The 23,711-nt window shown below is 35.9% G+C and overlaps 2 protein-coding genes across 6 annotated transcripts in view; both read left to right on the top strand.

The window, feature by feature from the left end:
- DGKD (diacylglycerol kinase delta) overlaps positions 1–5,578 on the top strand; it is a 74,513-nt gene extending 68,935 nt beyond the window's left edge. For all 5 annotated transcript variants that reach the window (XM_039347127.1, XM_039347126.1, XM_039347129.1 and 2 more), the window contains one exon: positions 322–5,578. In XM_039347127.1, coding sequence (XP_039203061.1) covers positions 322–449 — 128 coding nt within the window. In that variant the 3' untranslated portion in view covers positions 450–5,578. The remainder of the gene's footprint in view (positions 1–321) is intronic.
- Positions 5,579–7,599: 2,021 nt separating this feature from the next.
- The window catches only part of PROC (protein C, inactivator of coagulation factors Va and VIIIa), a 34,902-nt gene continuing 18,790 nt past the window's right edge, over positions 7,600–23,711 (top strand). Inside the window, exons 1-9 of the mRNA XM_039347178.1 lie at positions 7,600–7,887; positions 8,379–8,479; positions 8,936–9,096; positions 9,685–9,709; positions 14,215–14,325; positions 15,010–15,156; positions 17,360–17,454; positions 18,529–18,646; positions 22,639–23,186. Coding sequence (XP_039203112.1) covers positions 8,410–8,479; positions 8,936–9,096; positions 9,685–9,709; positions 14,215–14,325; positions 15,010–15,156; positions 17,360–17,454; positions 18,529–18,646; positions 22,639–23,186 — 1,275 coding nt within the window. The 5' untranslated portion in view covers positions 7,600–7,887; positions 8,379–8,409. The remainder of the gene's footprint in view (positions 7,888–8,378; positions 8,480–8,935; positions 9,097–9,684; positions 9,710–14,214; positions 14,326–15,009; positions 15,157–17,359; positions 17,455–18,528; positions 18,647–22,638; positions 23,187–23,711) is intronic.

Below are 23,711 nucleotides of genomic sequence, written 5' to 3' on the forward strand. Positions count from 1 at the left end.
TGAAATTACATGTTTTCTTGGCTCATTTATATGTAATAATTTTGTGTGTGTGTCACTTGGTCGCTTTTTGAATTAAGCGTTTTGTATTCTTAGTCATTCCTGTGCAGTTTGCCTGACTGATAAATCTGTGCCTCTGAATAATGTCTACTTCAAGCATATTCTGTAATATATCTTGTTTTCTCAAGCACTTGGCTTTATCATTTGGTTTCTGAGATGCTTCTGCTTTACAGTATTCTCATTTTTGGGAAGATTTAACTAATATGTATTCTACAGTTGGCTAATTTTTCATGACTAAGTTTATCCTTGTCATTTTTTTTTCAGGATCTAGGAGTGACCAAAGTGGGTCACATGAAGAGAATATTACATGGGATCAAGGAATTGAGCAAGAATATTCCTGTCACCGAGGCTTAACCACTGTTTTTGGACCCTGTTTCTACCATTCCTCCTGATCTCTGCACAATTGAAAGCTGACAGGGCACATATTTCTGTTGTCCCAGTGGAACAGCCAAATAGTATCAGTGTTCAGAGCTCACATCCAGCTTTTTATGGTGCTACTGTTCTGATATGGCATAGAGTACAAACTACTCTACAAGTCATACTTTGCTAGACTAGATGTTACTTGGCTTCCTCAATCTCAGTGTCCTTTATTCAAACTTGGATACTCTTGATGCAAAGCATCTTCCTTGATTCCTTCAGTCAAGATTGGTAAACCAGCCTGTGGATCCACAACGTTGAGGGAGAGTTAAGTCACCAAAGTCAATGCTAAGGACTTTATGATTTAAGAATTGTGACAGGCATTAAGAGTAATGAAAACACCTGTTTTTCAAGCATGCACAATGATAAAATTAGATGTTGAGAATGAAAAAAGGGTATTTGTAAATCCACTATTTAGGAAACTTTAAAAAATTAATTCACCAATTATACAGTTAATATATAGCCTTTGTAATAACTGACATAGGACTTAAATTAGGAAGAGACACTTATCTTTCATTTTCCCGACAGTCTTTTTTTGTGCCAGAAATGCATATAACTACTTGTCTAAATCTGCCTTGTTCTTTTCTGGTTCTACTGTGTAATATTCATGGATGCTAATATTTTTGTTTAAAGCATCAATTCCTGGAGAAACATGGGAAAGACCCAGAAATGCTCCAAGATAGCAGAATATGCTGATCCTTAACAATACTGTTGTTCAATGCATATACACCGGAAAATTAATTTTCCAGTTTTTTTTTTAAATTCTTGCTATGATTCTAAGGAAAACATGTCACAATCAAGTAGAAAACAGCACTTTATCATTGATGATAAACATGGTAATTTCTTCCATTTCCCATTGAACACCTCAGGGAGTAAAATCAATATATAATTTTAGGAAAAAATGCAGTAAAAAGGGATGAATTTCTAAACTTTAACCATAGAAGAATTATAGCACTTGCTATGTGTTTTCTTAAAAATCATGTGAAATGAGGAATGCTTGACTAAATTGTTCTTATCTTCAACAGCCTAACTTTCTCTTTTGTTTTAACCAGGCATTTCATTTTCTTTTTTATTCTATGCCGAAGTTGGGAGTCATCACTCTTTCAAGATCTGCATTTGCAGAGTTCTGTCATAATTTGAGTTCTCATAATAAATTAGCTTTTAAACTTGTATTATACCATCACATCCCAAGGTATTAATTAGTAAGGATAATTTTCTATCTTGGCCTCTTTTTTGTTGACTTATTTACTTAAATTCCTTTCTACATAATGGAAGTCCTGAATTTCAAATTTTATGGACAGTATAACTGTATCAGATTGACAATATGTGTTGTTAATCTGTTTTACTTGGTATTTGGAGTATTTAGTATTGTTTATTTGAAGCTGGTTATTTTTTTCCTAAAAGAAGTGTTAAAAAGTGCCATGATATACCAGAGCTTTCAATTTGGCAGCTTAAGGTTTCTAGTTTTATTGTATTTTTTGTTTTATAAAGAAGCATAAGGTGTTCTGTTTCGTGGGCAAAAATACACTGCTGGATTGCTCAAGCTAATATTTCTTGGCATTTCATTAAAACATGACCCATAATATTTGAATTGGTCCATTACATTTCAGAAAACATGGAGAAATATAAGAAAAAGAATTTACCCCAGCAAGTGCCAATGTCAGAAGTCAGAGATTGTATTTTAATAACATACTGTGAAATGTGAAAAAACATTAACATTTCAGGTGTAAATAAAATCCCTGAATTTACCACCACCAACAAATTTTATTGATTAATCATCTAACCATATCAAAAACCTATAAAACCAGTATAGAAGAAACAAGTATAATAAATTATTACCTCTGCAACACCCAATCTGTTCTAGATAGTCTGTTGTCTTTAAAATGGCTTTTGATATAAAAATTGCAGTATTGATAATGATATGCAGGTTTCTGCTCTGCAAGAATAAGACCATTTTTTCTGGGTCATCCAGGTTTTTTTTTTTTTAGTTTTTAAATAAAGATCTAATTAAATGGCCCTTTCTGAAGAATACAGTTTGCAACTGTACTCACCAAAGTTGTCCCAGGAAACCATGCTGTTTAACAGTGAGATTTTAAGGACATAGCACAGACTGCAGATGAAAGAATTGTCCCTGTCCCTAGTTATACTTATCAAAGGGATTCCATTGGCAGGGACAATTAACTGGATAAAATCTATTTGTGTTGCTTTAATCTGTTTATATTTTTTGCTCCTGAAAGACCGTTTTTGAATTCATTGCAGGTATTTTGTCAACTACAGCAATGTGCAGTATACTTCCATGCTTGGTTATTTAAGAAATAAATCCTTGTTGCATGCATAGGATTCCCACCAAACTGTTTATTATGTTTAAATTGTGTGAAATTATTCACATTTTTGGCAATGGTTTCTCACGAAGTAAAATCCCACTGATTTTACTTCTCCAATAGGAACTAAAATGCACACATTGTTGGTTGTCCCTTGAAATCCTCTAATACCTGTATTATTTTGAAATTATTTGAGTATTATTTAAAAGTGAATATAGTATGAATGGTAAATTAAAGACTGTTTACACAAAACTTGTATCTTAACAGATATTTGTGTTGTAAAAAACAAGCTGTTTTTTATAAGTCATTTGATGTGTGGTGTGTATTGTTAACCGTGAAAACTGTTCTACAGGGGAATTATAACTATTGCAGTGATCAGACAAAAGCATAGGGAAACATTTAAGTCCTGTACAGTCTTGGGAAGAAGGTATTTGTGCCTTAAGAATATAAACATGCTATTTATTATTTAATTTATACTGTCATTACCGTGAAAGCATCTCTTGTTTGTACATATTTTGCAATTGATTGTTGTAAATATAATGTTCTTGTATATAAAGACAGTCTCTTTCTGATCTTGCTGTAAATAATTGATTTGTTGCTATAGTAATTAGAGAAATAGTGTTTAATATGCCTTATTAGTAATGATAGAAATACAAATGCATTAAGTAAAACTGACCTTAAAATTATGAAGGATCTTGGCAGTATAACTATACTTGAATGGCATCTGTAATGCCCACCAATTTATGGGCAGAGGCAGAACCTGGAGAGAGAGAAACTGCCTGAAACCATAGTTGTAGTCCTTAATATGTTGTACTTAATGATATGCATTTCATTAGATGTGTATCTATTTCTCATCTAAGAAATTAAGAATATTTATCCTTAAAATACCACACAAAGTAGATTAGCTTAAAGTTGGTAAATGTAATTTTATAATTTGCTTTATTATTGAGATGAAGAACACAAGTACTTTAAAAATACAACAACAAACAAAGTAAAACAAACAGAAAAGTGTAAGTTTGGTTTTAAAAATAATAAAGATCCATAATAACTGTAAACACATTCAAGGAGTAGTTTATTAGGAGAAAAAAATTATAAAGCCAATCTTACTAATTGTTCATAGCCAGATTATAATGAATTTCACTGTTAAAGTGGGAATTTTAATTCAGGTGACTGACATAATTTTCTATGACAATTGCAGTTGCAGGTTTTTATATATTTTCCTAGATAATTCTCTGTACTTTTTTTTCCTATAGAGAAAATTGTCTTTTACTCTTCTTTTTTAGACATCTTAAATTAGAAGAGGAATAAATATTTCCCAAAATCCTGAACTGGGCACTTTAATAACACATTTTGGATTACAGCCTCTAGGCATCCTAGCAACCAAAATTTGTTTAGAAACACAAAGGTGCCTTAATGAATGGTCTCCACTCAAAAACCTGAGAGAGAGAAAAAGAAGCTGGACTTACAGTACTTACTGCACTCCTAACTTTAACCCTTATAATACAGTACAGTATATGAGAATATCACAGGTTATTTTTCTAAGTATCAAACTCCAAGTGTCTGATAAATAAAATGTGTTTTTTCTCTTCTCTTGTGGTTAAAAACGAATAAGAGACATTCTTGATAACATTAAGACTTGTGAGGTGTTCTTCTCCAAATACTTGCATGGAGATTCACATTCACCTACTCAGTACTGAGGGCTTTTTTTTATAATTGTTGTTTTAGTTCTACTACGGACTGAATCATACATAATGTAATTTATTCATTTTAGTTGTATGGTACAAAATCTAAAAATAATGCACAAGTTTATGGGTGCTATTGGCATGCTAGGGCCATAAATTAACAAATTGGCTAGCTTGTTGGATTCATGAAATTTTAGCCAAATCCAAGCCATTTGGTCTATTGTGGGAAATAAGCTAATAAGTAAGCTCCTACTCTTGCAAACAATTATGCCATTTCTTAGCTCATGGTGAGAAAGTAGTCACATAATTAAACTTGGTTGTCTGAATGTTATAAGACACCCATCACTGCATCCTTTTAACCAGAACAATTACATTCTTTTTTCATAACATACCTGGAAAGAGGAAATAGGCCAAAGTACTGAGGTTATGATTATTAGGAGTTGTTTAATTGATTCCAGTTCATATTCTTGAATTTCCTGAGAGACTTAATGGGATATGGCTCCTCAGGCCCAGCGTATCTAATGTCATCTGCTTTCAGGATTCTAATATTTTCACCTGAATAAGCCAATGTGCTTCACTTTAATGCCCATTTTGATTTGTCCTTTTATTACTGGCTGACACAAATTGCTCATTGGTAAAGAATCACTAATTTAATCTAGCAAGGGATTCTGGTCCCTCACATAATTAAGGCTTCCATCGTAGCCAGAAAAGACAGCCTGAGGCATGGGTTGTAGATTCTTGATTCTGGAAGGAAAGCCTATTGATTTTCTCTCAATGGATTGCATCAAATATTGTCCTTATTTCTTGTTTAAAACAGGATATTTCTGAGAAAGCATGGTGATTATGTGCATCTCATAAACAGTGAAAAATTTCAGAAGTTGCAGGCTTACTCAGTGTTTCAATTTATTGGAAGACTATACCATACTGGCCGATACAGATATAATACATAATGTATTCAGGGAATTTATAGCATTGTTTACATGTAGTGTAGTGTACTGGATTCCTGTTCCAACTGATTGCTAGAATAGTTTTATGCAAAATCTGTTTTGTTTGCACCTTCATTTACTTCTAGCTTATGCTGAATAAAGGTAGACTAACATACTCTCCTTGCCTCTTGTCATAAAATCATAATACAAATAATTTTAAGGATGTGTAGAACAAAATCTAACCAAATGAGCTATTAAAGCAGAATCACCACTGTCAAGTGCCTTTTTGCCTCAGCATTTATGGTAAGTTGTATTCATAGAAATATGTTGTTACTAAAGATTTTGATTTGCTGACTTGATGGCACATAATAAGTAATCAAGACATTGATGGATATTCTCCATGATGGTTTGTATCTAACCTGGTCCTTGAGGTTTTCCAATGGTATATCCATTGCCATTGCATGAACCATTACAGACGACAAAGACACCTGCAACATTAATTTGTAATTACTATAATTCTTTCCCAAATCTCAGTTTTCCCATCCTGCTGGCTGTCATTTGCTTTTCATAACTATAGATACATTGTTTCTACCTTTACATAACCTCAGATTAAAATAAATTGCATCATGGTAATAGATAACATCACAACACTAAGCACCACATCTGATTGGCTGGGTGGGATATCATTCAAAATAAGGCTAGAGCTTTCTGAAGTTCTCATGTAGATTAATTCCAGGGAGCAACAGAAAAACCATGGAACTACTTAAGAAAGATGTTAACAATAAATTCAAATTTTGATAATGGAGAAATATGACAAAAGTATTTGAAAGCAGTGAATTGTTATGGGGAATGAAGATAAAACTGTTAGGTACCCTTTACCAAACTGGTGCATTGTGGATCAATGTTTCTCAACCTCAGCAACTTTAATATGTGTGGACTTCAGTTTCCAGGGTTCCCTAGCCAGCCCCATAAAACTGTGTCCATATTAAAGAAATTGTACTCAAATAAACCTTTTTACCATTTCTGTGATGACACTATGTACACCTGCAGCCTTAGCATCTATTAATTTTGAGCAACCTTTTCTTGGATACTACTTATTACTCAATAACTCTATGGCAACATAAAGCCAGAAAGAAAACTGAAGAGTGGCAGGCATGATATGGCCCTCTCACAATCTTCTCAAGTCTTCTTGATCTCAAGCCTTGGAAAGGGGGGAGGGTAAGAAAGAGTTTGACTAATTCTGCTATCTTGCATTGATAAGTTGCTGGAATAAATAGGGTAACTTGGTATATTTTCATACTGGATGTGACCAAAGAGTACTTGTGGCTGTTGTTGAAAGTAATAGAAAGGAGTAAGCCTTCATCACATAGCATGGGTTTGAATTTAACATGCTCTTGTTTGGTCTGTGGGATGCTTTTGCAACCTTCCAAAATTGGTCAATGAATTGCCCACAGGGTTAAATGACTTTGATATGACATAGATGATGAATTTATTTTTTTAATCACATTAAGTAGCACTTGAAGACATGGAACAGATGTTTCATTCTAGCACTGCAGGGAGGCTGGATTAAGTTGTAAAGGACAAGAAATTAACCTGAATCAAAAAGCCTTGAAAGTCACAAAAATAAGAAAAGTGCCAATGCTAATTAAAATAAAAAATAAGTGGAGGCAAGCGATAACATCTTCTAATTAACCCCTCACAGAAAAAAGGTGGTGGAATTCTAGGAGCTGAAGCATTGACATATCTGATGTTAGATTAAGATGATTGCTTCCTGGCAGAATGTCACTAAAAACTCAGATAATCAGTGTAAGGAGCAAACAACTATAGCTCTCTGGTGCTCTCTTGTGATCACTTTAACTTGAAATTGTTGGTAGGCAGTTTTAAGAATTTTAGAGGGTCCCAAGTATAAAATTAGAAGGTGTTAGTCAAAAGACCTTGTACACTGTCCTGTTTCTTAGTATATCTCTTGAAGAGGGGCAGGGCTTAAAAAAGCAATGACACAAGTAAGGGCAGCAAATGAAAGACAGTGATATCTCATACTATCACATGTGAAAAGTTTCATGAAAGACTTGAAAATGTTTAGCCTAAATATTGGATATTTGAAAAGTGAATCACACTTTTCAAATATCCAATATTTGGGCTAAACATTTTTGTTAAAGCAATAAGCCCGAAGTAGGGTTGAATTTATAGAAAAGCTGAAATAGAGTTTAATTTATAGAAAAAAAACACATTTATTTTAATTAGCCATTGCTTACCTAAGCAATAAGAGAAGAAAATCAGAAAGAAAAGCACATGTTAAAAAGCAAACCATTCCTGATTTTCTTTTCTACATGTAGAATCCCACAGGAGCCATTTTTGTTTAACTGAAAGAAAGGCTGTCAGAGTGTATCTCCTGAGTAAATATTTGAGGTTATGGATTAACTTTAACTAGTGTCCTCTGCATTCAATGGTGGAAGAATAGACTACTGTGATTCAGCCAAGGAGGTCTGTAAGTCTTTTTTATTGTTCATATATTTCATTTAAAGTCCTAAACAATATTTTTACCTAAATCAAATGCAAAGAGGGATAAGAAATGCAGACTATCATCAGGGAAAGTTTAAAAGAGAATTGACAATACATTTAGTTTAGTTCTGTTATCTTGTGTATGTTTTGTTTTGTTTTGGTTTAGGATTGGGTTTGGGTTCACTTAAACATACAATGACTAGATTTTGAACAGAAATTTTAAAATTGAATTATTGTCAAATAAACAGAAAGTTGCCAACTAGTTAGTTAGATAAAGAGACAGAAGTGGTAGGTGGGAAGACATTACTTCCAAGGCCAATATATGGTGAAAAACCTAAGATTAAACTATGCAGGAGACTTTGGAGGCTCTACTGTAAGAATCAAATATTAGCCTGTGCTTTCTTAAATACATAATCTTGAAAATATATAAAAGCATGTATTTCTCTAAAATGAATCACCATTTTTTTTGGTGGTTGTTCTCATAGTTGTGGAATCGGTTGTGCAATGGGTAGAATCATTTCTCTTCTGGCGTTTTCAGCTGCCTTCATATTGCTTAATGGATATGAAGCCTCAGGTATGTCATCCCTTTGAACATCAGGTTAAACATTATATTCTGCCAGCCACTGCACAGTCTCTAAGCATAATTGAAAGAACCCAATGTCATTTGGATTCTGTACAATACAATCCTTTTCCCAATTATTCCTAGTTACACACTGGAAGTATGGGGCATATTTTACCATCATCTTGATGTGAAAACAAGTGTATGCAGAATTACACAATTTACCTCATTTTGAAAAAATAGGTATTGCAGCATAAGAGTTTACATTTCATTAACATAGTTTGGATTTTACAGAATAGCACTAGAAGCAATAATTATAATCTCCATTGGCTTCATTATTTTACTCCAAAGCATGTTTTTTCTCACTTCAAAAATTATTTCTCATATCAGGTAAAATAATATAACACAAATATGTTTCTGAAACTAGTAAGATAAAAATACCATAAATACTCCATATGCCCCATTCCCAAGTGTTTTACAGCAGCCAAGAAGCCAATCGTGTCCTGAAGATTCAAAAGCGCGCAAATTCTTTCTTGGAAGAATTAAAGGCAGGTTCCTTGGAAAGAGAATGTTTAGAAGAACAATGTGATTTTGAAGAAGCTAGTGAAATATTTGAAACCATGGAAAAAACTGTAAGTTACTTTGAAAGATTGGGAAAAAAGAGTGAAGCTTCATTATCCAGCTGAAAGAGCAGAATAAGCTAAAGAGCAGAAAGAAACTCCTAATTTAGTAATCTGACCCAAGATGTTCTCTACCCCAAGCAGCTGGTGAGACTACTCTTTGGTGGGATTAGACTGTATACTACCAAATTATCACTCCTAACATTTGCTATCAAAACAAACACTTTGACTTCTTATTTGTTTTGGCTTCTCTTGGCCTTGGTTGATTATTGTGGAACTTGATTCAAATTGGATGATTTGTATGGGTGTACCATCACATTCAATTAAGTCCACTTTTACTATTTGTAATGCCCATTGCATTGGCAGTTGAGTTTATGTCAAAATAATAACATCACTGCTTAAGCAAATATTGGAAACATTTGTAATATTTTCATTGTGCTGGACAGATGATAGCGGATATGATGGATAAATGACTCTGAATAATTGTTCATTCTGTCATTATCAGACTGAGAAACAATCTAGAAAATGTTGATGCTATACAATATGGCTATTTATAGAAAAGATTTTTAGAGTTTTAAATTATTATTTTTTTCTTTTCAGTTAAATTTCTGGGCAAAATATATTGGTGAGTACAGATGTATTGAGTATTGCTAGTGACCATTTTTATATCTTCTCTCCTCTTCATTATGTATTTACTCCATTTTAGTTGTGTTCCATTAGTTAATATTATTTGCTCAATTTTATGCTATTGAGAGAAGTCATTCTTTCCCTTTCCAGGGAAGAACTGATTTCAACTCAGTGCCATCAAAACTGAATAGCAGTGGGTCTTAGCCCCCCCCCCTGATATCACAATAAGCTATTTTTTGATCCTTACAAGTGGCAGAGATTTCACACACAGACTTCCGTGCCAATCATGCCTGTTCCTGCTTAGGAAGCCTTGCTTACTATCATTCATGACCTAGGCCAGGGGTAGGCAACCTTGGCTCTTTTATGACTCTTGGACTTCAACTCCCAGAATTCCTGAGTCAGCTATGCTCAGGAATTCTGGGAGTTGAAGTCCATGAGTCATAAAAGAGCTGAGGTTGCTTACCCCTGACCTAGGTTTTGGCAAATTCATGTTGTGTGCTAGTTCCACCCTTTCCTGGATTATGAGTCACTCATGCCCTGATCATCTCACATCTGAACTATTGAAACACTCTCTACATAGGGCTACCTTTGAAGAGTATTTGGAAGCTACAACTGGCACAAAAAGCAGCTGTGTGGACAGTTCTTGGGATCCTTAAGGTGGTCCATGTAATACCTCAGTTGTATGAGCTGTATTGGTTTTCAAAGTTGTCAATTCAGGATGTTGGTTATTACTTTTAAATCCCTTTGTGGCATGGGTTCCTCCATCTGTCTGGAGGAAGATAATAATTGTGAGTTCCTGATCTCCTAATATGGGTTCTTTTTATTTTAACTGAATTCTTGGTGTGGTTTTTTTCATTATTTGAGCACCCACAATACTCACAACTCATATTGGTTGAGTTACATGGCCATATAAATTTCTTAATTTTCTTAAATAAATAAATGGCTAGATTGGAATGAAACTTTCAGTTAATTGAGTATTTTTATAGCCTTGTGACTCCACAATAAATCTAGCACAATAAATCTAAGCAAACAGCTAGTCTAAATTAACTCAAATAATGCAAACGAAATTTTGTTCACCAAGAAAAAAGAAGCTGTTTGTGCTGTTAATGTGATAGTCAACTATCCCAATTCTTCTTAGGTTAGGGCTATAATATCAGAGTTCCAGAAATCAAGATAACTACATAATAGAAAAGAATTAAATACGTCTTTCTTTCCTAACATATGGGTGATTGTCTAGATATTTTGCTACCGGCATATGGTAGACCTGTTTTTAATTCCTCAGTTTGATGAATATTCAAAATCAGCTTAAGTGCCATGCAATAACACTGATCAACAAAAAAAAAAGTCTGCAGAATGAAGTCTTGCAATAGCAATACAAATTAAAAAAATGCAAAAGAATGATTTTTCATCCCATTACAATTTAGCGATTTACATATATCGATGAATTTATGAGCTGCTAAGTATAATAATAATAATAGTAAAGTTGGAAGGGACCTTGGAGGTCATCTAGTCCAACCCCCTGCTCGGGCAGGAAACCCTACACCATTTCGGACAAATGGCTGTCCAGTCTCTTCTTAAAAACTTCCAGTGTTGGAGCATTTACTGCTTCTGGAGGCAAGCTGTTCCACTGATTAATTGTTCTCACTGTCAGGAAGTTTCTCCTTAGTTCTAGGTTGCTTCTCTCCTTGATTAGTTTCCACCCGTTGCTTCTTGTCCTGCCTTCAGGTGCTTTGGAAAATAGCTTAATTCCCTCTTCTTTATGGCAGCCCCTGAGATATTGGAATACTGCTATCATGTCCCCCCCTTGTCCTTCTCTTCGTTAAACTAGACATACCCAATTCTAGCAACCGTTCCTTATATGTTTTAGCCTCCAGTCCCCTAATCATCTTTGTTGCTCTTCTCTGTACTCTTTCTAGAGTCTCAACATCTTTTTTACATCGTGGTGACCAAAACTGGATGCAGTATTCCAAGTGTGGCCTTACCAAGGCATTGAAGAGTGGTATTAATACTTCACGTGATCTTGATTCTATCCCTCTGTTAATGCAGCCTAGCACTGTGTTGGCCTTTTTGGCAGCTGCAGCACACTGCTGGCTCATATTTAAGTGATTGTCTACTAGGACTCCGAGGTCCCTCTCACAGTTACTACTATTGAGCATGGTGCCACCTATGCTGTACTTGTGCATTTGGTTTTTCTTGCCTAAATGTAGAACCTTGCTTTTTTCACCATTGAATTTCATTTTGTTAGTTAGTGCCCAGTGTTCAAGTCTGTCCAGATCCTTCTGTACTGAAGCCTGTCTTCTGGAGTGTTGGCTATTCCTGCCAGCTTGGTGTCATCCCCATTCCAAATCGTTGATGAAGATGTTGAAGAGTACTGGGCCCAGAACAGAGCCCTGGGGCACCCCACTACACACTTCCCTCCATATAGATGCAGTTCCATTGAGGACCACTCGCTGAGTACGGCCGGTCAGCCAGCTACGGATCCATCTGTGGTGGTTCTGTCTACCCCACATTTTTCTATCTTGTCAAGTAGTAGGTTGTGATCTACTTTATCAAATGCCTTACTGAAGTCCAAGTAAATTATGTCCACAGCATTCCTCTGATCCACTAATTTTGTCACTTGGTCAAAGAATGCAATAAGATTTGTCTGGCATGATCTATTTTTGACAAACCCATGTTGGCTTTTAGTAATGACTTTGTTTGCCTCTAGGTGTTCGTTGATTCGTTGTTTGATTATCTTTTCCAGGATCTTCCCAGCTCTCTTTACAGCTCTCTAACATTCAGCTTTCTAGCAAGAGAAAACAAACCATTTTCCTTTCCAGGTTTCTGCTTGAATAGTGATTCCACTTGGAAAGGGATTGTGTGTTAAATTAAGTAGATACTTTCTGTGGTTTGTGCTAGAAAAGTTACAGGCTGAGCTAAAGGTAGATCTGCTGGTAGCATACTCAGTAATTATAATTATAACAAAGTAAGTGCCTATTGATTTAACAAGAACAACTATTTTATTCCTCCTGTCCTAATATATAGAAATATTGGAATAGCGTGAAATAGATTTTGTTAAAGGAATAGAATAGAATAGAGCTCGAAGGGCCCTTGGAGGTCTTCTAGTCCAGCCCCCCCTCAAGCAGGAGAACCTATACCATCTCAGACAAGTGACTGTCCAGTCTCTTCTTAAAAACATCCAGTGATGGAGCGCCCATGATTTCTGAAGGCAAGCTGTTCCACTGGTTAATTGTCCTCACTGTTAGGAACTTTGATCAATTTCCAGCCATTGTTTCTTGTCCTGCCCTTTGGTGCTTTGGAGAATAATTTGACCCCCTCTTCTTTGTGGCAGCCTCTCAAATACTGGAATACTGCTATCATGTCTCCCCTATTTCTTCTTTTCTTTAGACTAGACCAGTGTTTCTCAACCTTTTTAATACCGCGACCCCCAACCGGTCGTAAGCCAAGGACTACTCAACCGGTTGTAAGTCGAGGACTACTCAACTGGTGCAGCACCGTTTACAGAATGGGACTTTTGGCGGGCTCAGCAGGGCAGAGACAGCCTGGACAATTCCTATTGGCTTTTGAAAGCCAATAGAATTAGACTCTATTCAAGAGAGTCTATTCTATTGGCTTTCAAAAGCCAATAGAATAAAAGGTAGTAGCACAGCTAAGGAAAAGGGGAAAAAAATGGCGGACTGCATTGTTTGGCGACCCCCGTGAAATGGTCGTTCGACCCCAAATGGGGTCCCAACCCACAGGTTGAGAACCACTGGACTAGACAAACCCAAGTTTTGTAGCCGTTCTTCATATGTTTTAGTTTCCAGGGCTTGGATCATCTTAGTCGTTCTTCTTTGAACTTTTTCCAAAGTCTCAACGTCTTTTTTATAGTATGGTGTCCAAAATTGGTTACAGTATTCCAGGTGTGGTCTCACTAAGGTTTTATAAAGCGGTACTAATACTTTGCGTGATCTTGATTCTATGCCTCTGTTTATATATGACCTTCATTTCTCCTCCACAAACCTGATACCTAGTCATCTCTGTACACGTGAAATGAATATAGAATATATAGAAATGAATATATCCCTCTCTGCCTAAACAAATATCTGTATTTTACTGTGATCTTGAAAAAAGGATTACATTCCAAACAAGTTCCTGCGTCTCTTTTTCCTAATATCTTCTGAACATCATTTACTCAAAAGAAGTGAATCATAACAAAGGGAAGAATTTGTTTGGCTGAGAGAAAGAGGAACTGCATTCTGTACATACTAAGGAGTCAGATTAGAAGGGGAGATATCCAGGTTAAAGTCCATCCTCAGTCACAAAAAAGTCACCAAGTGGCCAGTCACTACCTCTCAGTTAAGTTACTTACAGGGTTATCATTGTGGGGACAAAATGAAAGAACATTTCCATTTAAGATACTTTGAGCTCTTGGAGTAAACATGAATAGAAATACATCAAGTGTTAAGTAAATACTGTGAAGATCTGTATGATCTGGGTTTTCTATGCTTTTTTTTTTTTTAGATGGAGATATGTGTGTTTCCAGCCCATGTTTGAATGGACTCTGTAAGGATGGCATTGGGCGATTTGACTGCATATGTAACAAAGGCTGGGAGGGACGATTCTGCCAAAATGGTAATGCTACTTTTGATACTCGGATTTTTTATCACTGATATTATACCATGGGTCCCTTATCTTATCTCAAACAACTCTGATTGATTACTTACAACTATATAATATGCATATGTGATGGCATCTCCAGTGCAGTCCTTGTTACCAACTTCCATTCAGCAAGATTAATTTATAATCATAAATGTATGGGATGGCAATACAGGTAGCCCTTAACTTACAACCATTCATTTAACAATAGTTCAAAGTTATGATGACTTTGGAAAAAGGACTTGTGATGTAGTCACATTTACAACTGTCACATTTACCAGTAGTTGTAGGGTCTAGGTCAGAAGATTGTGATTTGCTAGACACATGATTTTGCCAATTTCATTTTTCACATTGCAATAGCAATAGCACTTAGACTTATATACTGCTTCACAGTGCTTTACAGCCCTCTCTAAGGGGTTTACAGAGCCAGCATATTGCCCCCAAGAATCTGGGACCTCATTTTACCGACCTCGGTAATACAGAAGGTTGAGTCAACCTTGAACCTGTCAGGATTGAAGTTCTGGTGTGTGGGTAGAGTGTGCCTACAAAACTGCATTCTAACTTTTGTGCCACCACATAACTTTATAGGGCTGATCCAAAGTGATTAATTATTTTTTTTGTCATAAGAACATGTCATTCCATTGTATTTTTGCTGCCCAGAGGTCATCTACACTAACTGCTCCATTGCCAATGGTGGCTGTGAACATTTCTGCCATGAGAGTGAAGGAAACAATAAACAATACCGTTACTGCAGCTGTGCTTTGGACTACCACCTGATGGATAATCATACTTCTTGTGAAGCTTCAGGTAAAGAGATGATCAGGCAAACATACATTTATGTAAACATTATTTAAAGAGTGTTAGATTTTGCAATGTAATTTTTAAAATTTACCATTCTTTTATTGCTTAGAACATAATAATTATGAGAATATTATTCAGTACACTATAGAAATATTGCTGTTTATTTTACTGAAGAACAAGCATTATATACAGCCTTGTTCAAAGAAAAATGCATTTAGCTCACAAAAAAATCACATAATGGGTTTTTTTCCAGAATACCAGCTGGCTGTTTCCCTAAGACTTTTAAATACTTGTGAAAAAGTAAGTTGGAATTCTTCTGAAAAAAAGTGAGAAAACCCTAACTCTGAGTCCACACCTCCCTGTGTGAAGAAAACATGTAAAGAGCAAAATCCATGATCAATTTTGCAAGCAGTTCTAGAGGCTTAATGTTTTGCCAACTGAGCTGTCATGGATTGTGCATTGAATAACATTTCCTACATTCCTTATTTCTAAAAAGAAACTGGTGTTCTTCCATGATCCATTTTATATTTTATTTAAAATTGTTTTATTTTAACTTTTCTACTTAGAAAGTGCTACAAAAGTATCTCCTGAGAGCCTGTTATGTAGGTTGTTAAGAGCCCTGATGATGCAGTGGTTCAAATGCTGTACTGCAGGCTACTTCTGCTGACTCTTGGCTGCCAGCAGTTTGGCAGTTTGAGTCTGATGGCTCAAGGTTGACTCAGCCTTCCATCCTTCTGTTGGTAAAATGAGTTCCCAGATTGTTGGGGGGGCAATAGGCTGACTCTGTAAACTGCTTAGACGGGAGAGGGCTGTAAAGAATTGTGAAGCGGTATATAAATTTAAGTGCGATTGCTATTGTTAAAAAATACAAATGAATCCTCAGCAAGATAAGGTTCTTGCATTAAGAAACCTCAAGGTTATGAATTATGATTCTGGTAGGATGGCAGCTTTGCATTCAGGGGCCTCCCAAATAATTGTGACTCTGACAGCTGATCATTAACTGGAGGGGTGGGAAGTGTATGGAATAAATATCAATCCTAGATACTGCGTAAGCAAACATGACTTTGGAAACTCCATGAGTAAGACATACATTTTTATTGGGATTTTCTTGGTATGACGATACATTGAATTAGAGATGGGTGACTTTGCATCATACAAATTACCAGCAGAAGGCATGTTCTGTTAGCAAAGAAAGACATGAATCAAATACCTTTGAAATTCCATTAATTTTAGTAATGGTTAAGATGTAATTCTAAATATACTTACTATGAAGTATGTTTCCTTAAGAACAGGAAGATTTAATTCCAAGTAAACAAGGATGAAACAGCACTCTTCAGTCTGAATCAAACCGTCATTTCCAAACTATTTCTCCATCCCTCCCAAATATGCTGAGATTACTAGAATTCAATATAGAATCTATAGAAACTTGAAATAAGACAATTAAAGAAGATTCAGTGTGACAGTTACTCAATGAATTAACTGTAATGTGCCACTTTATACTTGGGACAGAAAACATTTTTGAAATAAGGTTTCCACCTGTAATAACCCAGCATAAATGTTGTTATGAGCTTCTTGGAACCTGAGAAATGGATAATGGTTTGCCAAATATTACTATCTCAGAACATCCTATATGTAACTCCATTGCTGGATTTCAGCAGTTCCTAGTGGCTAAACAGGAGCAGGGCTTTTTTTGTCACGGAACGCCCAGAACAGAGTTCTGGCACCTTTTTTGGATGGAACCTTGTAGGGTAGGCAAGGTGGGTTGTATCACATGTGTGAGTTCCGGCACCTTTTTTTTTTTTTTACAAAAAAAGCACTGAACAGGAGAATTAGGAAATCTGTACTCCAGCAAATTTGGAGATAAAGAGACAGTTCTGAAATAAAAAGCATCCAATTTTCCAGATTTCTCTTTTCTACTCATGAAAATATTCAGGTATTACTGAACATTTACCACAAATAAATAAAACACAACCTCACAGTCATATAAGTATAAAAATACTTAACTTTCCTTATAAAAGCCAGAGTAATTGGGAGAACGTTTCCCACTATTTGAGTAAATGAGAAATTAAGAGGGCAGCTTACAGGAATTACAAAACCTTTAGAAAGAGGCAAAATACAAACCAGCTGAAAAATCTTGGTTGAATATTGGGATAATTGTTAAGGTATTATAGTGGTATTTCAAACTTTCTTTTCCTTCTTTTTTTTGCAGTGGAGTATTCCTGTGGGAGAGTTGTGGAATCCAAATTAAAAGTTGCAAAAATAATTGGGGGTAGTCCTGGAAAAAGAGGAGACAGCCCTTGGCAAGTATGTAGCAATGAAATCTTCATTTTGTAGTAGCTTTGATCTTTCTGTGAAATGGGCATCTGTTTATCCCATGTATTGGCCTCTAAGTCCTTTTTATTTCAGTGTCTACAACATCAGATACTGTTCATTATATTTTCTTGACAAATACTGTCATGTCAAAGCAAAAGGATTTGAATATACCACATTGGAAAACTTTTAAGCATCTAGGAAACATACTTAAGAATGGGAAGATGACAAGGGCTACAAAGAGGAAGTGGATGACCTATATCACAAGAATGAGTAGGACTGAGTTTTGGGTGATTTTTTTAATTGTGATATTTCTATGTTAGGACTTACAGTATAGTTTTCCACTTCAAAATGGTAGGAAGCTATGCTGCAACCATAGTCAGAGGGATTGCTGAAGTTTGAAGTCTACAAAAAAAGGAGGATTTGGAGCTGATGCATTGTATAATGGATTCTAGTTACTATAAACAGTTAAGGAGACCTGATTTTTCCAAATTGCTTTGTTGAACAACATACCAGCTTCACTTAAGCTTACGCCACACAGATGTCTAAGAATGGAATTCTCAGGACTCTCATCCTGGGATTGGGATATACAGTCACTGCATTTTAATAAAAGACATAAACTGGGCAATGCAGAAGCAATTGTAATTTAAAATTAAGGCTGACAGCACTTTGAATCCTCACCTGCAAATCCATTTTAGAATTGTTTCAAAACAATAAAGAATTTTCAGAGCAGATGACAAGCACTCAGCCTGAGCTGTCACCAAATTAATAATTCCATTTGAGTTATTCTAATATAATATATTCAAACAGTTTGCTGAGTATAAAAGTGACAACTTCAATACCAATTGGAAAGATAAGTACATCAGAAGAAATGTAAATTTAATTTTATGCAGTTCCTACAGTATTTGTCCCACTGATTTCCATTCCATTCAGAATATCCTGACCAGCAAAACATCCAAGGGCTATTGCATTTGACCTAACAATTTAGTAAATTCAGATTCAAGATCACCAGCAGAACAGCATGGGCAAGGGAACAGATTTAACAGCCTTTTCCTCCTTCCATTGCAGGTTATGTTGGGCAATAGTGCAGGAGAATTTAAATGTGGTGGTGTTCTCATTCATCCTGCTTGGGTATTGACAGCTGCACATTGTGTGTTTCGAGAATCGAGAATCAAACTGATCCTTGGTAAGGAAAACCCCAATACCTGTATTCTTTTTTAATACGGCATGTGTCAATAAATCTTTTACCCTGTATAATGCGGTGTTTCTCAATCTCACCAACTTAAAATGTGTGGATGTCAATTCCATCTCAAAGTTGTTGAGGTTGAAAGACATTGATATAATGCCTATTTTTGTGGAGATTGCTGAATTCCTAACTCTGGATAGATACATCCATCAAGTTTGCATGGCTAGTCTAGAGAAAAGAAGGATTGGGGGGGAATATGATAGTAGTATTCCAGTATTTGAAGGGCTGCCTCAAAGAGGAAGGGGTCGACTTATTTTCCAAAGCACCAGAAGGCAAGACAAGAAATAATGGATGGAAATTGATCAAAGAGAGAAGCAACCTGGAATTAAGGGAAAACTTACTAACAGTGAGGACAATTAACCAGTGGAACAGCTTGCCTTCAGAAGTCGTAGGTGCTTCATCAATGGAGGTTTTTAAGAAAAGACTGGACAACCACCTATCCAAGATGGTATAGGGTCTCTTGCTTGAGCAGGGGGTTGGAGTAGAAGACCTCCAGTTTCCTTCCAGCTCTATTCTGATTGATTGAGAGTTAAACTAAAATAATGTTCTTCTAAAAAGATTCTACCAGTATGTCTGAACTGATCTTTCCAGAAATAACTCTTAGTAACAAGAAATTAAAATTTAAACTTTGTTAAATCTTGCCTGTGAGGCAAGGTAACTGATAATAAAAAGGCTATGAACAGGCACAAGCATTTACAGTTGATATCCAAGCTATGATTCCAGTCTCAAAAAAATTTAAGAAAAACAAAAATATCTTACCAGTAGCATATTCAGAGATAAGATATGAGACCAAGGTTTCCCAGAACACAAAATTTGTTCTATTAATCATCATCCTGTTTGCAGGTAGAGGCTTAAATGCTGGAGGTACGTAGTCATCAATCAGATTTGATCTTTTGGGAGAAACAGCATTCTCCTAAGGAGACTATTTGCTTTAGGCTCCTGAGTACACAGCCTATTCACATTTCTACTTCTTGATCCTAGACCTAGGGTCTGAGATCTGAGTATCAAGGGGCATAATTGGAAGAGTGTTTCTTCAATGATTTTATTATTTGTTTATTGAATTTATAAAACATCCATCTCACTAATAAAGTGACTCTGGGTGGCTTTCAGAAGATACAAATAAATATAAAAACAATTAAAATAAAAAGAATTGTATAAAAATTAGAATCAAGGGACAGATGGCACAGAAGTGAGGTCTTCCTCTTACCCCATCAACCACCTCCAGCAAAGAGTGTTCCCATCAGGACTCTAAGCCAATCAGCAAACCAGGCCCTTCCAGAAGACCCAGAGGGTAAGAGCAGATATTACCTCCAGTGGTAGAATGTTCCACAGGCAGAGACCACAATGGAAAAGGCAAACTCCTTAATCCTGCCAGGGGAAGTTCCTTAATAGATGCTTACATCATCTGTTTACAAGAGTTGAAAACAAGCTTATGGGATTTTTTTTTTTAATTTAAGAGCAGGACCAAAGGATTTATAGGTAGTTCTCAACTTACAACCATTCATTTAGTGACCATTCACAGTTACAACAACCTTGAAAAAAGTGACTTATGACCAGTTTTCACACTTATGATTATTGAGCAACCCAATAATCATGTGATCAAAATTCAGGTGCTTGGCAACTGACATGTATTTATGATGGTTGCCCTGTCCTGGGATCATGTGATCATCATTTGTAACCTTCCCAGCCAGCTTCTGACAAGCAAAGTCAATGGAGGAAAGCCTGATTCACTGAATGATCATATGATCCACTTAATAACTACAGTGATTCACTTAACTACTGGGGCAAAAAAGAACGTAAAATGAGGCACAACTCACTCACTTAAATCTCTGCTTAGCAATAGACATTTTGGGCTCAACTGTTAATTATAATAGTTTTTTTAAATTTAAATAAAAAATATAATGGAAAAGTGATACACATTGGAACAACAATTGTAGAAAACCCTTAATTTCACCTATAGGTTGAAGGGATCTAAGCTGATAATTGCTGATCATGGACTTGGGTGTATAGCAATTAGCTTGATGGAACATGTGAAAATAGATATAATTCAATTCAATTCAATTTATTATTACAGCCAAAGGCCAACACATAAAGTAAACATTCAAATAAAACAAAACTAAACAGAACCAACAATAGAAGACATAGCAATATATTACAATTAATGATGTAATCAATGGGTGACCAACGTCTCCCTAGTTTTACAGACAGTGTAACAAAACCTAGCTACCTTCAGAAAAACTGAATTATACTGGCCTGACAATAAAAATACATTGAGTATAGTCTAATGCTGGATTAAAAACACGTAATAAAATTAATTATAAAAGATTATTAAAAAGATCTAAAATGTTTATTTATGTTTCTGACGAATCCCCAATGCTGCTGCTCAGAATCTAGCCACCTGTGCCATGGTCACTGCCTGCTCATCCTTAAGCAGCCACTGGGGATAAATACTTTCCGAACGACCAGGATACCTATCCATTATGAGGAGGATATGGTTTTTCCGAATAGCTCTATAGAAGGAACATCGAAGGAGTATGTGTCCAATGGTTTCCACCTCTCCTGAGTCACAGGAGCAGAGTCTTTCAGCCAATGGTGTCTTTTTATACTTGCCGTACAGGACGGCCAATGGAAATGCATGGCACCGTGCAAGCAAGAATGCTTTCCGGTGGTTTACTGACTCCAACTGATTAAGCTATCTGGCAGGTGTAACCACATATCTAACAGAGTCAGGAGCCAGAAACAGCGGAGCTATACCTGTCCGCTTGCCTCTTGATGTCCTCTACCCTTTGACGCAAGGTTTGTTTTGCTTGGTCGTAGTCCAATTTGAGAATTGAGGCTGACGAGAAGCCTAGTTTGGCAAGGTTGGACTCGACTGCCTTGATCCATGAAGAGAAGAATTTATCTTGAAGAATTAATGGAGCAAGGCCTTGTGGAAAGCAATTAGGCCTTAGACAGATGTTTAAGGAAGCTATACAGATTCTTGCTTCGACTTTTATCGATCCTGTCTCCAGTAACTGGTTGTAACTGCAAACAGTCATTAAATGAACTGTATTAAGTTAAGGACTACCTATACACACAATGTAATAAACTGGATTAGGAGTTTTTCTCCTTTTCTCACAGTATTACTACCTGACATTAGTGGTGAAAGATAAAAGACTGATAAAAGAGGACTTGTTAACACCGCCTCTTTTTAAACTATGAAGATATAATGCTGTCCATATTAATTTTGATGGCTTGAAAGGGGTGGAATTTGACAAAGTTGTTGATGTAATTAACTGTCTGGTCACAATAGGAAGAAAATGCTGGGTTAGATTAGAGGAAGGGTGTCAAACTGCCGGCCTGCGGACCAGATGTGTCATGGCGAAACCGCATCCACCCCATTGCCAGCAATGGCAAAAAAGTGGTGGTACATCGTGACACGTCATGTGACATTGACACCCCTGGATTAGAGAAACCTATTATCTGTTCCATGCAGGCTTTTCTTAATTTTTTAAAAATATCTGGCATTCTCATATTTCATCTCTTGACTAGAAGCCTGTAGCTGATATTTTGGTTTGAAAAAGTGAAATGCATATAAAATGTTTTCTTGCATCTCCTATCCTCTTCAACCAACAAGCCATACAGAATGAATGGTCTTCAGTCTACCCACTTGTGTTCTAATTTTCTCCATCCAATTCCATTATATGCATATTTTCTCCTTCTTTCCTTTTTTCTTTTTGTATCTGATTTTTGGGTTAACAAGAACAATATAGTAGGCAATTTTCCTAGTGCATACAAATCTGTGTTATAATTGAGTAGCTATTTATTCCTATTAAAGTTCAGAGTTTGCTTATTCAAATATTCAGGGAGAAAATACAACCTTTATTAAATGTCTTTTTTAACTGTTTGGCTTACTTTCAAGAAAATAATATTTCCAAATTTTTACATTACAGGAAAATATCACCGACGGCGGATAGATGAAAGTGAGATAACTATCATTGCTGACAAGATATTCTCTCATGAAAATTACTCTTCAGACACTTATGATAATGATATTGCAATACTACATCTATCCCACCCAGTTATTGTCAATAAGTATATTATACCCATTTGCCTGCCTACCCATAACCTGGCAAATCAACAGTTGATGACAGAAGGGATTCAAACAATAGTAACAGGCTGGGGAAGCCAGAGTGCAAATAGTAAGAAGAATTTCTCCTCTGTTCTCAATTTTATTGAAATCCCTATAGCATCACGGAATGACTGTATCCATTCTATGTGGAATTCTTTAACAGCTAACATGTTCTGTGCAGGGATACCAGGAGATATACGAGATTCTTGTCATGGAGACAGTGGTGGTCCTATGGTTGTAAAATTCAAGAACACCTGGTTCCTACTTGGATTAGTAAGTTGGGGAGAAGGCTGTGGGGATCCTAATAATTTTGGAATCTACACTAAGATCAGCTCATATCTTGACTGGATCAGTCAGAAAATGAAATCATAAAATCATTGTGCTAATGATCAATAAAAACATAACATATAAGTGACTCTGCTTTGTGTTGCTTTTCTACAATAGTCTCACTATTTTATGTATCACAGATTCTTTGCATAAAATGTTGGCAAATTCATTTTGGTCAAATGCAGCAAAAGTTTTCTATGACAATCCTGGATTTACAACAATCTTGGTTTCAAAAAAACAATTGGGGGACTTTCCCAACTGTTTGATAGACAGTTCAGCTCAAAACTGGGTATCAGGATGCAAACTGGAACTTTTCTCTATTGCCCATGAGTAGCTTCTTTCTGAATGCCATTTTCAGTTGGTGCCTTAGTTTACTAAGTCCCTCTCAAAGATGATGTCTGGAGTGGTAGTGAAGAAAGACGAAAAGCCAATTCACCCATAAATGAAACTATGTCCATGTTTGTGTCGATAATGTGGTGATAAAGGAGATGAAACATACATACTTCTCCTTCCTTATTGCAGAATTTAACACCATCAATCATATAATAATAATAATAGTAGTAAAGT

The sequence above is a fragment of the Crotalus tigris genome, unplaced genomic scaffold (assembly GCF_016545835.1).
Source record: "Crotalus tigris isolate CLP2741 ecotype Arizona unplaced genomic scaffold, ASM1654583v1 scf7180000018053.2689490, whole genome shotgun sequence".
Taxonomy (NCBI): domain Eukaryota; kingdom Metazoa; phylum Chordata; class Lepidosauria; order Squamata; family Viperidae; genus Crotalus; species Crotalus tigris.